Source organism: Otolemur garnettii, unplaced genomic scaffold (assembly GCF_000181295.1).
Source record: "Otolemur garnettii isolate 467f Iridium unplaced genomic scaffold, OtoGar3 scaffold00063, whole genome shotgun sequence".
NCBI classification, from domain to species: Eukaryota; Metazoa; Chordata; class Mammalia; order Primates; family Galagidae; genus Otolemur; species Otolemur garnettii.
In genome coordinates this window covers 9,019,602-9,032,909 of record NW_003852458.1, presented here as the reverse complement: position 1 = coordinate 9,032,909, position 13,308 = coordinate 9,019,602, and the positions used below count along the sequence as shown (strand labels likewise).

General features: G+C 36.2%; 1 protein-coding gene across 1 annotated transcript in view; it reads left to right on the top strand.

The window, feature by feature from the left end:
- Nucleotides 1-9,733, top strand: part of OXCT1 (3-oxoacid CoA-transferase 1) — a 144,878-nt gene extending 135,145 nt beyond the window's left edge. The window contains exon 17 of the mRNA XM_003792957.2: nt 9,148-9,733. Within this exon, the coding sequence (XP_003793005.1) occupies nt 9,148-9,189 (42 nt within the window). The 3' untranslated portion in view covers nt 9,190-9,733. The remainder of the gene's footprint in view (nt 1-9,147) is intronic.
- The last annotated feature ends 3,575 nt before the right edge of the window (nt 9,734-13,308 follow it).

The following is a 13,308-nucleotide window of genomic DNA, read 5'->3' as shown; positions in this document are numbered from 1 at the left end:
ATACACAAATATCTTTTCTCATTCCCACAGTTGTCTATTTACTTTTAATTTTGGGGTCCTTAGCTATGCAGAAGCTTTTCAGGTTAATTAAGTCCCATTTGTTTATTTTTTTATTGTTGAGATTGCCACTGAAATCTTCATAAAATCTTTCTCCAGGCTGACATCCATAAGAGTTTTCACCATTCTTTCTTCTAGGATTTTTGTCATTTCATGTCTTGGATTTAGATCTGTAATTCATCTTGAGTCAATTTTTGTAAGTGGTGAAAGGTGCAGGTCCAATTATTGTCTTCTACATGTGATTATCCAGTTCTCCCAGTGCCATTTGTGGAATAGGTGTTCTTTTCCTCAGTATATGCTTTTGTTTGGTTTATCAAAGATCAGATGGCTATAAAAGACTGGTTTCATTGCTTGGTTTTCTATTCTGTTCCATATGTCTATATATCTATTTTTGTGTCAATACTATACTGTTTTGATCACTGTAGACTTGTAATATAACCTGAAGTCTGGTAGAGTGATGCCTCTAGCGTTGTTTTTATTACTACAGGTTGCCTGGGCTATATTGTTTTTTTCTGGTTCAATACCAGAATGAAGTACTGTTTTTTTCCAGTTCTTCAAAGTATGATGTCGGTAATTTAATGGGGATTGATTGAATCTGTAGATTGCTTTGGGAAGTATAGACATTTTTACAATGTTGATTCTTCCCAGCTGAAATCATGGTGTGTTCTTCCATTTGTTAATGTCTTTTGCTATTTCTTTTCTTAGAGTTTCATAATTCTCTTTGTAGAGATTCTTTACCTCTTTTGTTAGGTATATTCCTAGGTATTTCATTTTCTTTGAAGCTACTGTAAAGGGAATTGAATCTTTGATTAGCTGCTTGAATTGGCTATTATTGACATATACAAAGGCTACTAATTTGTCAACATTGATTTTATACCATGAGACATTACTGTGTTTCTTCATCATTTCTAGGAGTCTTGTGGTTGAGTCTCTGGGGTTTTCTAAGTATAAGATCATATCATCAGCAAAGAGCAAGAGTTTCACCTTCTCTACCCTCAGTTGGATGCCCTTTATAACCTTTACTTGCCTAACTGAACAGTACTGGCTAGAACTTCCAGTACTGTGTTTAATAGAAGGTTATTTCAGATGCATGTGGATTTAAAGCCACTAAAGTTACCAAAGACAACAGTGGTCACTTCATACTGGTCAAGGGAAAAATCTTTGTCTGGTTCCAGTTCTGAATGGGAAAGCTTTCAGTTTTCTCCATTCAGTATGATATTAGCTGTGGGTTTGTCATAGATGGCTTGAATCATTTTAAGAAATATGCCATGTATACCTATATTCTTGTTAGAAAAGGATACTGAATTTTGTTGAATGCACTTTCTCCATCTGTTGAGAGGTTCATATGGTCTATGTTTTCCCTCCTGTTAATATGGTTAATTACATTTATGGATTTGTCTGTGTTAAACCATCCTTGCTTCACTGGTATGATACCTACTTGATTGTGATGTATAATTTATTTAATGTGTAGCTGAAATCTATTGGCTAAGATTTTATTGAGTTTGAATCAATATTCATTAGTGAAATTTGTCTATGGTTTCCTTTTTATTTTGGTCCTTTCCAGTTTTGATATCAGAGTGATGCTTGCTTCATAGAACATGTTAAGGAAGATTGCTTTCTTCTTGATGTTTTGGAATAGGTTTTGCAGCGTAGATACAAGCTCTTCTTTGAAAGTTTGATGAAATTCTGGTGTGAAGCCATATGGTCCAGGGCTTTTTTTGTTGTTGTTGGAATATTTTAATTGTTTCTTCTATCTCAGTGCTTGATGTTGGTCTGTTCAAGAGATCTACTTCTTCCTGGTTAAGTCTAGGGAGTAAGTATGATTCCAGGTATTGGTTCATTTCCTACACATTGTCAAATTTTGGGGCATAGAGTTTCTTGAGGTAGTCAGAGATAACCTCTTGTATCTCAGTGATATCTGTTGTTATTTTCCCCTTGTTTCTGATTGAGGTTATTAGAGATTTTACTTTTCTGTTTCTGGTTAATCTGTCCAAAGGTTTATCATTTTTATTTATCTTTTTGAGGAACCAACTTTTTGTTTCATTGATTTTCTGAATTATTCTCTTATTTTCTATTTAATTTATTTCTGATTTGATTGTGGTTATTTCTTTTCTTCTACTAGGATTTGGGATTGGATTCCTCTTTCTTTTCCATGTTCTTAGGATGATTCATTAGATTGTTGATGTGCTTTTCTTTCTCTGTTTTGGATATAAGCATCTAATGTGATTCATTTTTCTCTTAGGATTGTTTTTGCAGTATCTTACAGGTTTTGGTAACTTGTAGCTTTATTGTTGTGTTTGAGGAACTTAATTTTCTTTTTTATCTCTTCCTTGACCCAACTGTCATCAGCATGAGGTATTTCCATGCCTTTGTGTGGGGATGAAAATCTTTTGTTTATTGCCTTGAAATCTGAGAAAATTCAAGGTATAATTTCAATTTTTTATAGTTTTGTTGAGTTTTTATTTGTGATCTAGGTTATGATCTATTTTTGAGTATATTTCATGGGCTGATGAGAAGAATGTATAATCTTTAGGTTTGGGATGGTGTGTTCTGTGTATATCTATTACGTCTATTTATTCTAGGGTTGCATTTAAGTCCCTTGTATTTTTGTTTAGTTTCTATTTAGATGATCTGTACAGTTCAACCAGAGGTTGTTAAAGTCCCCAAATGTTATAATTTACAGGATATCATATTGCTCAGACCAATCAATGTTTGTGTCATTAATCTGGGAGAATTTAAGTTGGATGCGTAAATATTTAGAATTGAAATGTTCTATTGATTTATTGTTCCCTTGACTAGTATGAAGTGACTATCCTTGTCTTTCGTAACTTTGGTTGCTTTAAATCCACTTGTATCTGAAAATAAGATTGTGACCCTGTGAAATAATTGTTTTCCAGCCCTTTACCCTGAGTCTTATTTTGTCTTTCAAGATTAGGAGAGTTTCCTGGAGATGCTATATAGATGGCTTATTCTTTTTCTTCCAATTAGCCAGCCTGTGTCTCTTCAGTGGAGAATTCAATCCATTAACATTTATTGAGAGAATTTCTAGGTGTGGTGGAGTTCTATTCACCTTATTTTGTAATGATCTATTGCTTAGTTTTATCCTTTGTGCCACTGGAAAAGCTTGGTTTTGTCCTTTAGTTTCTGGGTGTTTACTTTGCTGGTGGTAACGTAAAGCCATTGTGATGTTCAGTGTAGAGAATAGGTCTGAGTATTTCCTGTAGAGCTAGTTTTGTGACAAATTTCCTTACTGTTTGAAAATCAGTAAAAGATTTTATTTCTCTGGCAATTTTGAAGCTTAGTTTAGCAGGATACAGAATTCTAGACTTAAAATTATTTTTTTAAGAACATTAAAAGTAGCTGACCCTTCTCTTCTGCCTTGGAAAATTCAAACTGAGAAGTCCACTGTCACCCTGATGGATCTGCCCCTGTAGGTAATTGGTGCTTACTCCTGGCACCTTGCAGAATTTTCTCTTTGGTCTTGACTTTGGACAGTTTCATTATAATGTGTCTTAGATATGCTATATTTGTGTTCAGATGACCTGGAGTTCAGTATCCCTCTAAGGGGAGTATTTTGGAATGTTTGTTGCTACTTGGGAAGTTTTTGTTTATGGTCTCCTCCAGTAGGGCTTCCATTCCTTTCGAACATTCTTCTTCCCCTGTAGGAATACCTGTAATTCATATGTTTGAATGCTTCATGAAGTCTCATAATTCTCTGAGTGAATATTCTCCTTTCTCTCTCTTCTTTTCTGCCTCTTTAACTGTCTAGGTTAGCTCAAGAACTTTATCCTCTGGCTCTGAGATTTATTCTTCTCCATGGTCTAATACATTATCGATCCTTTCTACTGTATCTTTAAATTCCCTGATTGACTCCTTTAAGTTCCACTATAGTCTTTCTATATTCTTCATGTCTTTCATCCTTTTTTGGTTCTGTTTTTCCACTTTCTCATCAATTCTCTTTATTGTTTTGCCATCCACATTTTAAATTCCCTTTCTTTCATTTCCATTAATTGTTTATAGGTGGAATCTTCTGTGATAGCTACCTCATGATGGGGAGGGGGTAGCTTTATACTGTTTTTTCATGTTACCAAAATTTTTCTGTTTATTTCTCCTCATATGTGTTTTTTTCTATTCACTTCCTTTTCCTATTTTTTCCTTCTCAATACCTCCTTCACTTTAAATTACTTTGTCTCTGAGCTTAGGTGTGTTGAAGTGGCTTTTGGTATAAAGCCAAAAGGAAGATAAAGAGCAAAAAGGAGAAGAAGAAGGAAAAGATAAAGAGGAAAAAGAGAAGAAAGGAGGTGGAAGGAAAGAATTGAATAAAAAGAGAGAAAAAGGATAGTAAGAGAGAAAGAGAGCAACAGGAGAAATGGTGGTATTTGGTGGGATGCTTTAACTACACCCACACGTCTAGGACTTTGCAGGGAGCCAGGCTGGGTAGGTCCTCTGATGTCAGGAGCTCTTTACCAGCTAGGGCAAAACAAGATCCCACCTCTGCCAAATATGGAAAGAAGTTAGCGGTATGTTGCAGCAGGGACCTACCAATGCATTTTTTCCAATTCCAAACCTAGAAGAACTTCCAAGACCATTCGCTTGTGGCCTGTTTGAGCCAGACCAATGCCCTAACCCCCCATCCCTTACAGAAGCAAAATATAATAGTAAAAATAGATTTTAAAAATTAAAAATATAATTGTATAAGATAAGAAGAAAAAAAAGGGATAGTTGAGGTGTTGTATGAGAAATTTTTGTGGAAAAGATGAGAGAAGTAGAAAAATGTCTAATAAAAGAGACAGAAAGTACAAAAATCTTAAAAAGGAAAGAATAAAATGGCTGAAAAACCATAGCAAACATAGAGAAGCCCTTGCTGTTGTGAAAGTAGGAACAAAAAGAATGCAGCCAAACAAAATAAAACCAAACAAAAAACTAATACAATAAAACAAGAAACATAATAGAAAAAAACTAATGAAACATTTTTAAAAAGAAAAAATGTGAAACATATATATGGGTGTTTTTTATATATATGTATATATATGTGTATATGTGTGTGTGTGTATACTGCAATATATTCCTTAGATACCAGATGATGCTGTAGTATTAGGAGTCAGAGAACACACCCTGGATTTTCTGTATATGATCAAGGTCGGAAGCCACTTTCTCATTACAGAGAAGACTGGATTTTGTCTTTCTGACTTCTTTGCCCTCAGTCTAGGCCTATTTGCTTTGTTAGCATTCAGTCCCTGTCAGAATGGGGTCCCAAAGCTCTGGCCAGACTTCCCAGGAGGCCCATTAGACAGTGTCCCATGACAACAAAGCGGCCTTCACAGGGGGACCTGTGCCACTCAGTCCACCCCAAGGAAACCAATTGAGGTCAGCAATCAGTCAAAGCCAGCCATGCACTAGGACCATGTGCTATTCCTCCTGCATGGGTGGTCTTCCCACAGTGGTGGTGCTGTGCCTACAGCCAAGCTGATTGGAAAACCACTGTTCCCAGCATTCAAACCTGGCTGTCAGGTACTATTCAAGTCAACTTGCTGCTCCATCAAGCAGCCTAATCCAAAATTGAAATACTTCAGGACAACCCTTTCTCATCCCCAGCCTTCCACAAGAGAGCCAGCCAACTGGCCGGCCTCTGCCCATACCAAGCACTTGCCTTCTGGATCAGTTTTTCACAGGTCCAGACTTTCTTCTTGGCTCCTAAAGTCTTTTGCTGCTTCACTGTGCGCCTGGAATTATGTTTCTGTGCAGATTTCCCTAGTCAGAGTGGCAGAAGTCCACTTTCCCCTGTCTCAACATAAGTAGCTGGCAAGGAGATGTCTCTAATCTGCCCATCTTGCTCCTCTCCCTACCCCGTCTCCCCAGAAGAGCATGATTGTGGTTTTGATTTGCATTTTTCTTATGATTAGTGATGTTGTCAAAGTTCCTTTTATGCTCTGGATTTTTAACTACTTATTGAGTGATATGATTTGCAAAATTTTTCTCCCATTCCATAGGCTGCCTTTTTACTCTGTTCTTTGTTTCTTTCAATATGCATATATTTTTAGTTTAATATGGACCTATGTCTTTCTTTTATGCTATATTTCACAACTAAGGAGTCATTTGGCTTATTTTTCTGCTATTGTCTTCATATTTTGAAAGAAACCTTTCTCCCAAATATTTATCAAGTAAGAATTAATTGTCAAAGAGTCAAAGTGATATTACACATTTTCTTAGGTGAGAAGCTGTGACAAGCTAATGAAAATGTCAAATTTCTTTATTTTTGGCTATACTTATATCATTCACTGTGCTAGTTACTTGACGGGCCAATGTAGAAAGAAAGAGAAAGAAAAGGTGACATCCTACCACTTAAATTCCATTATTTCTAAAATATCTTTTTCCAGTGAGTATTGAATGCAATAGGTTATTCATTTCTTTCTTTTCTGGTGATTGTTTAAGCTATGTAAAAGAGGTGAGTTTTTTCTTTTCTTTTACTCAGATATTTTGGTGAATCTTTTTGAAACATTTTGTTTCTATTTTTTAATTTAAAAAACCCAGAAAATAAATTTAATACAGATTTGAACATCATGTGGTAGAATAAACTTCTATAGGTTATTAGTTATGTATGATTATTTATTAAACACCATGCATATATCTGATATTGAGCTATAAAATGTGAATAAAATAGAACTAATTGGTATAGCTCTTACTACCAAAGTCCTCAGTCATATTCTCTAGGCAGGAATATGCCTAAATCACCAGTGGCAAAAAAATTAAATAAGAACACTGTTTATTTGTATGTTTGCAGTGGAATCTGAAAGAAGCCAACTGTAGACATTCCTTGGCAAATTACATAAATTTATACTCTCAACATCTATTATGAACTGGTATTTTGCCAGAATTAAACAGTATACTCTTGGGATATCAATGGGCTAGGAAGACAAAATGTTGGTTTATCTTCTACCTTTAAATCATATCATCTTGTGCTTAGCCTGTAGATCATATTGGCAGGATAATCTGCTTTGGCTTGCATTGTTTATAGTGTTGATTAGACTATGGGAGAACAGAATGAGAAATGGTGATTTAATAGGCATTTTTCATTACAAAATAGGCCGACCAAGGCAATCGACATAAAGCTTCATCTTCTGGTTTTCTGATCAAAAAGTCCTTTTCCACATTGAGGATATAAATATAAATGGTATTAAAATAGAGCTGGCATGGTTAGGAAGAGGATCAGATGTTTACTTTTAAAAAAAAATGAAGATGGGCAGTGCCCATAGCTCAGTGGGTAAGGGCTCTGGCCACATACACCAAAGCTGGTGGGTTTGAACCCAGCCCAGGCCTGATAAAACAATAATGACAACTGCAAGAACAACAACAACAAAAATAGCCAGGCACTGTGGTGGGCACCTGTAGTCCCAGCTACTTGGGAAGCTGAGGCAAGAGAATTGCTTAAGCCCAAGAGTCTGAGGTTGCTGTGAGCTGTGACACCATGGCCCTTTACCCAGGGTGACAGCTTGAGACTGTCTCAAAAAAAAAAAAAAAATTAAGATGTCCAGTATCCTTTTAAAGGAAATGTTATGAAGCGTCTATTAAAAATGATCTGTATCTAAGAAAAAAAAAGTTTCGTTCCATTAAATTATTTTCACAGATGCTGTGTTGTTAAAAAAAGCAAATGAATTGTTTGTGAGACAAACTTATCTAAATACTAAGAGCCCATATGTCTTTTATTCTTAGTAGAGTTGAAGGTCTACGCATATGTGGGATGTTACTTTTGTCTATTTATTCCATTTATTCTTTTGTCTATTATTATACATCTGCTCTTGGAAATGCCAGGTCTGAATGAGCTCTCATTTTTCATAAGCTTTATACCACCAGACCATTCTGAACTTACTTAATTCTTGTTTATTTTTATTTATTCTTATTTATTAATTCTTCTAAAAGAAGAAAAATGAAAGAAAGGATATTAACTCTTGACATTGTAAAGAGTTAATTGTGCACAGTTAATACAGAATGAACTAAAAATATTTAAGCTCATTGAAGCCAAATAATTGCCTGTTCTTTAAATTTTTAATACTAACCTAACATCTTTTAGGAGCTTTCTTTCTAGTTCTTAGACGATTAACTAGTCGTTTACTTATTCTTTCTTTTGTTAATTCATAAATTTAACAAAATAGCAATTTTTTATTCTGAAAGCCAAAATGTTAATTAGGCCCACTTTAATCACCACTTTCTTGAGGGATTCAAATAATCACGTAAATTTTGGTACTCCCTGCTATACTTCCCATAGGTACTGTTACTAACTACATCCCAATGGATATTTGCTATATTGAATTTAGCAATAAAATAAAATCTGAAGCTGGTACCATACTTTGAAAAACCTATCACATTAAGCTAATCACTTACATTTAGGTTTCTCCTTCCACCAGTTCTCCCCTAAATGTAGACTTATTCTCATTTTTGTCTGCTTCAAGATTCTCAGGAAAGCATTTGGTATTTTGTACACTGAAGATAATTATAATCAATATTTAATAGTTTTAATAATAACTTAGAAATCTTTTATTGCCTTTGTATCATTTCTATTCTGATTATGATATTTCTGATAAGATTTATCATTGATCATATATTTCTTCATTAATATGTATCTAGACAATCCAAAGACTACATAAAGCCTCTCTCAACAAATTGTGGATTGGTTGGGTCTATTTGGAGGACTTGGAGACTTAAGCTTTTTGCTGTGTTTTGATTGAAGTCTCAGAGGCATCAGTCTTGGAGATGAGTGATCCATCCAATTGGGAGGCTTGGTTATTGGGATCCTTTATTTGTCTTCCTCTGCTCCTCTTCTACCCCCTCTTTGTTGTTTGATCCAGTTATCTTTAATTTAGGAGCTATAATATCAGAAGGTGGAGACCCACAAAGTACCCAATACCTAACATGTAAACAGAAGTGCTCTGCTCTGTCTTGGTGTTTCAGAGTGGGAAATAATAAACTCCAGGCAATGTCCATGACAAGGCTGTTTGTCGCCTACATCTTTCAAGTTTGAAATTCAAAGAAGAGACATGTATACCATGTAGTTTCTCATAATTTGATTCTTTTTTTTTCTCTTTCTTTTACCAGGTTTCACCAAAACTCATCCCTATGAAGCAGATCGCAAACTGAAATGTGGACATTGTCCCAGGCTGCGTGGTTTTCATTTTAAACCCATTGAATTTAAGTGAAAGGACATCAGTTATCATAACTGTATACTTAAGAAGCTGTGCTTGATTAGTTTTCTTCTAGTATTTCAGTATTTCTAGTATTCAGCCATATAGACTTTTTTCTCTCAAGAGTACTTGATAGACATTTTAGTGAAAAACAAAAGGAAAGCATTTATGATTATCTTATTTTTTAAGTGCTAAAAAGTTGTCTTTACAATTGGTGCTCACAATAGATGTATCTTTGCCTAGTCTGGCTTATGTGCTAAATTATATGCCATTTTCACCAAGATGGGCCCTAGAAAGAGTTTCACAGATGTGCTTTCACTCATAACTAAAATATGACTTACTAGTCCTGAAAAAAAGATAATATATATGTAAATATGTGATTAGGAGAAATGCTATCATGATGACTGTTTTTCCTTCAACCTCCCGTGGCTTTCCTTTTGGGGCTTCTGATTTTGCAGTTGCCTCTGATCCAGGGAGCAGCCTTGTTCCCCTATTCTTCTTGTAGCTAAATAGATGCCCAAGAAGACAAGCAGCAATGTCTCTTGGGGAGAAGTAACGGATTCTTGGGAGAGACCGAAGGGTTTAGGATCTACTGGTGCTGACATCTCACCAAGAAGCTGCCTTTATAAACTAACCAACTATCCATCTGTGCTTTGCCAAAGACTAAGGCTTATTATAGGAAGAGGGCTAGAAACCCAACAGATCCTCTCAGTTTTCTCATTTTAAACAATGCAGTATTCCTTTGTATCCGAAAAGGTCCTTAAGATTATTTCTCTATGTTATTGAGCCTTGTCAGCTACTTGTACAGTACCTCCTCTTAACCCAAAAAGGACTGTGGGGGTAATCTATCATAAATTCTCAGTCACAATGACAGCAGAGTAAAAAAAAAAAAAGATACTTTCCTTTCAGCCTCTCATTTCTGCTCAGAAAAGATTTTAAATATTGAATGACTTTTTCTTATAGAATAGTAGCTTTTCTTCTACCAAGGCTACTTTTCTTTAAAAAAGTACTTTTCATTCAGCCTCATGCAGATAGGAGGAATAATGAGGGGTCAGTCCAAAATTTGAAATCAGCGAACTTGCAGTGTTGGGGAATAAACATGGTAGATTAGGTTTGTAAGAAACTTTTCTTTAGAAGTGTATGTACCAGAATTGAGGAATTCTGGTACCCAGTGAGACTGCTTCAGAAGCACCTTGGGTATCAAATGGAAAAAGAGTCTAAGTCCCCCCCAAACAGGCCAGACAGCTGTCCTCTGGACAGAGGTAGACATAGCACAGTGAAATATATCATTGCTTTGTCATTAAGTACAGGCCTTTGTGGATGTTTCTAGGTGATGGGGGTCACTGAAACTCACTTCTCTTCAGATACAGCCACATTTGCATCATGTACAATGTTAAGAGAGGAGAGGGGCTTTTACTGAGTAAGACACTCTGTATGTAAAATTAGCCGTCTGGCTGGTTGCCTGGTTGGAAGGATCTGGTAAAGTACTGGTAAAAAGGATCCTTTTTAGAATATGCAAGGTCCATGAGTGTAATATATGTCTATATTGGGATTATAATTTTGAAAAAAATTATGTTGTTCATGGTTGCTATATTTTCAAACTTACTTGCTTATCATTCCAGCCTGTTTCTTTCAGAAAACACGATTCTAAGAATATTTTAAACCTTGAGTGGCAAAACCTAAATAGATGATTTTATATCCTGATTAAAGAGTGCCGTGAATGTTAAGAAATGGACTAAGAAATACAATAAATAGTCTAAATTGATAAAGATCAGTGTGGTTGTCCCTTTTTCCCCCCCTCACTTGGCGTGGAAATGATGCAACAGAGATTATTAGAATGGCCAACAGTAAAATCAGCTGCTTCTAACCAAGTTGTTGCTTCATCTTTATCTTACAAAAAAAAGATACTGTCCTTCTAGAAAGAATAAGTGAAACATTACCTCAATGAATTCTGTGTCTGGCCCCTTGTCAGAGCCAATCATATGTTTATAAAAATTGATGATCTAAGGCTCCATGTGTTAATATTTGTCTGCTTCTGTCTAACATTTTCCTTTACGATGCTTGCATTTCAAAGTGGCTCTAGCACTAGCCTGCCTAGCATCTGTGCAACCCTGAGTGGGCATATACTCAAGGGTATAGTTCTAGTCTGTCCACAGTGGTTACACCCAGGGGTGGGCATATGACCTGGGTGTTAGCTACCCAGGTACAAGGACAGAAACAGCTGACAACTAATTTCTGTCCCAAGGTACTATTACAATATGTACCAGTCCGGCTATTTCTCACACATTTAAAAACTGGAGGTGGGAGAGTGCTGATGGCATGAGGCCACCAAATATGAATCTGGCACCAACACCTCATCTTCCTACTGTACACACACATACATGTGCATACTCATACACACACATACACACAGCCAGCTGAGCTTCAGCTAGAGAAAAAGAAGTTGACACATAAACACAGACATGTTGGGAGGGAGCATTATGGTGCTGTTTGGTTTCCTGCTTCTAGATGTGCCTAGGGCCAACTTCTCACCAGCCATGCCTGAATATGAGCCCACTAATCTCCCTTATTTCCTGAGCTGGATCTTTGTCACCTACAGTAAACTCAGTGTAAACTCATGTAGCTTTTACAGTTCTCAAGTTGTGGGAACAACCTGGCGTCTTACAGAAGTTATGTAGAATAAGAGCAAAACTGTTTGTACCTGGGCCCAGAGAAGAAACGTAAGAGCATGTATGGGTGTTATCAAAGGGTAGGAAGGTTTGTTGGTGGAGGTTTTCTTTCCCTTCCAATCCAAGTATATCCAACACAAGTTTGGAATGTTAGGCCAATAGAATTATAAGCAGAGATTGAATCAATGGTACTAACCTCCTCCCTTTTCTCATAGAGTGTGATCTTGAGTTTCTTAAGCTTATTTTTAGATTCTCCATCTTTAAAATGAAGAGAATATACTATTTTCCACTGTGGTTCTATGAGATAAAATATGGATGCAAAAAAGCAGACAGGTCTTTTTAAGATGCTGTGCCATAATCGCACTTTGGGACAGAATTAGGTGTCAGTTGGTTCTGTCCTTTTATTTTTCAGTCTTTATACTGCCTTCCCACTGGAGACATACTGAATATCAAACTGGAGTTAAGCATAAATACACCAAATGTGATCAGAGTGCACATAAGTGATCTATGTGACATATATTTGAAGTCTTCTGCCTCTATGTAAGTTAGAAACATCTATGTAAAATCTTTAAAGACACCGTTTGTGGATCACACAGCAACTTTCATGAGAGTGATGCCTACACTAATTTAGAGAACTAATTGATAAGACAATTTCTTCCTCAAAGTCATAATCAAATACAAATCATATTTGATTGTGGGAGCTAAATATGCTTGATTGGTGGTTATTATCACCCTTAATGAGGTGCCACTTTTGATGATACTCTTAAATGGCACCTTGGGGACTATATCTTGGCTCTTTTATAGTATGCCTCACCGTTCGTAGGAAACAACCCTGTTTCTCCTGACAAACATGGGGTCCCTGATCCCCACTATAGCCTTTTTACATTTTCAGCTTATTCCTTAGCAGCTAGGTCTTCCATCCTACCCTTTAAAGTTTTCCAGAGGAAATCTGACAGACCTAGAAATTCACATATAAAACTTTTGTGTTCCCTTGGCAACCCCTTTGTTTGGAAACAGCATCTCCCATTTCATTTTCTTGGGGTTGGAGTGCTCAACAACTCTCTCCAAATCATCTCTGAAATTGCTCCTTTAACCTCTATTTCCCTGGAGCCCTTGAATGTACTCAATGTATGTTTAGAGTTGTCTTATGGGTTCTCGGCCAGATATATATTTTTCCCCCGAGATGAGATTCTCACTGGTCTTGAACTGGTCTCAAAAGATCTCCCTGCCTCAGCCTCCCAAGAAGCTGGGACTACCAGTACCTGCTACATGCAATTCAAAGTGAGTACGTAGTGGTGGTTTTTAATTGTTTAATCTGGAACATTTATGTAACAACTCCATGACTGGCCCATGGTTGGTTTTTGAACATATTTAGTCGATTAATTTATTGGTTGAAAACATAGATA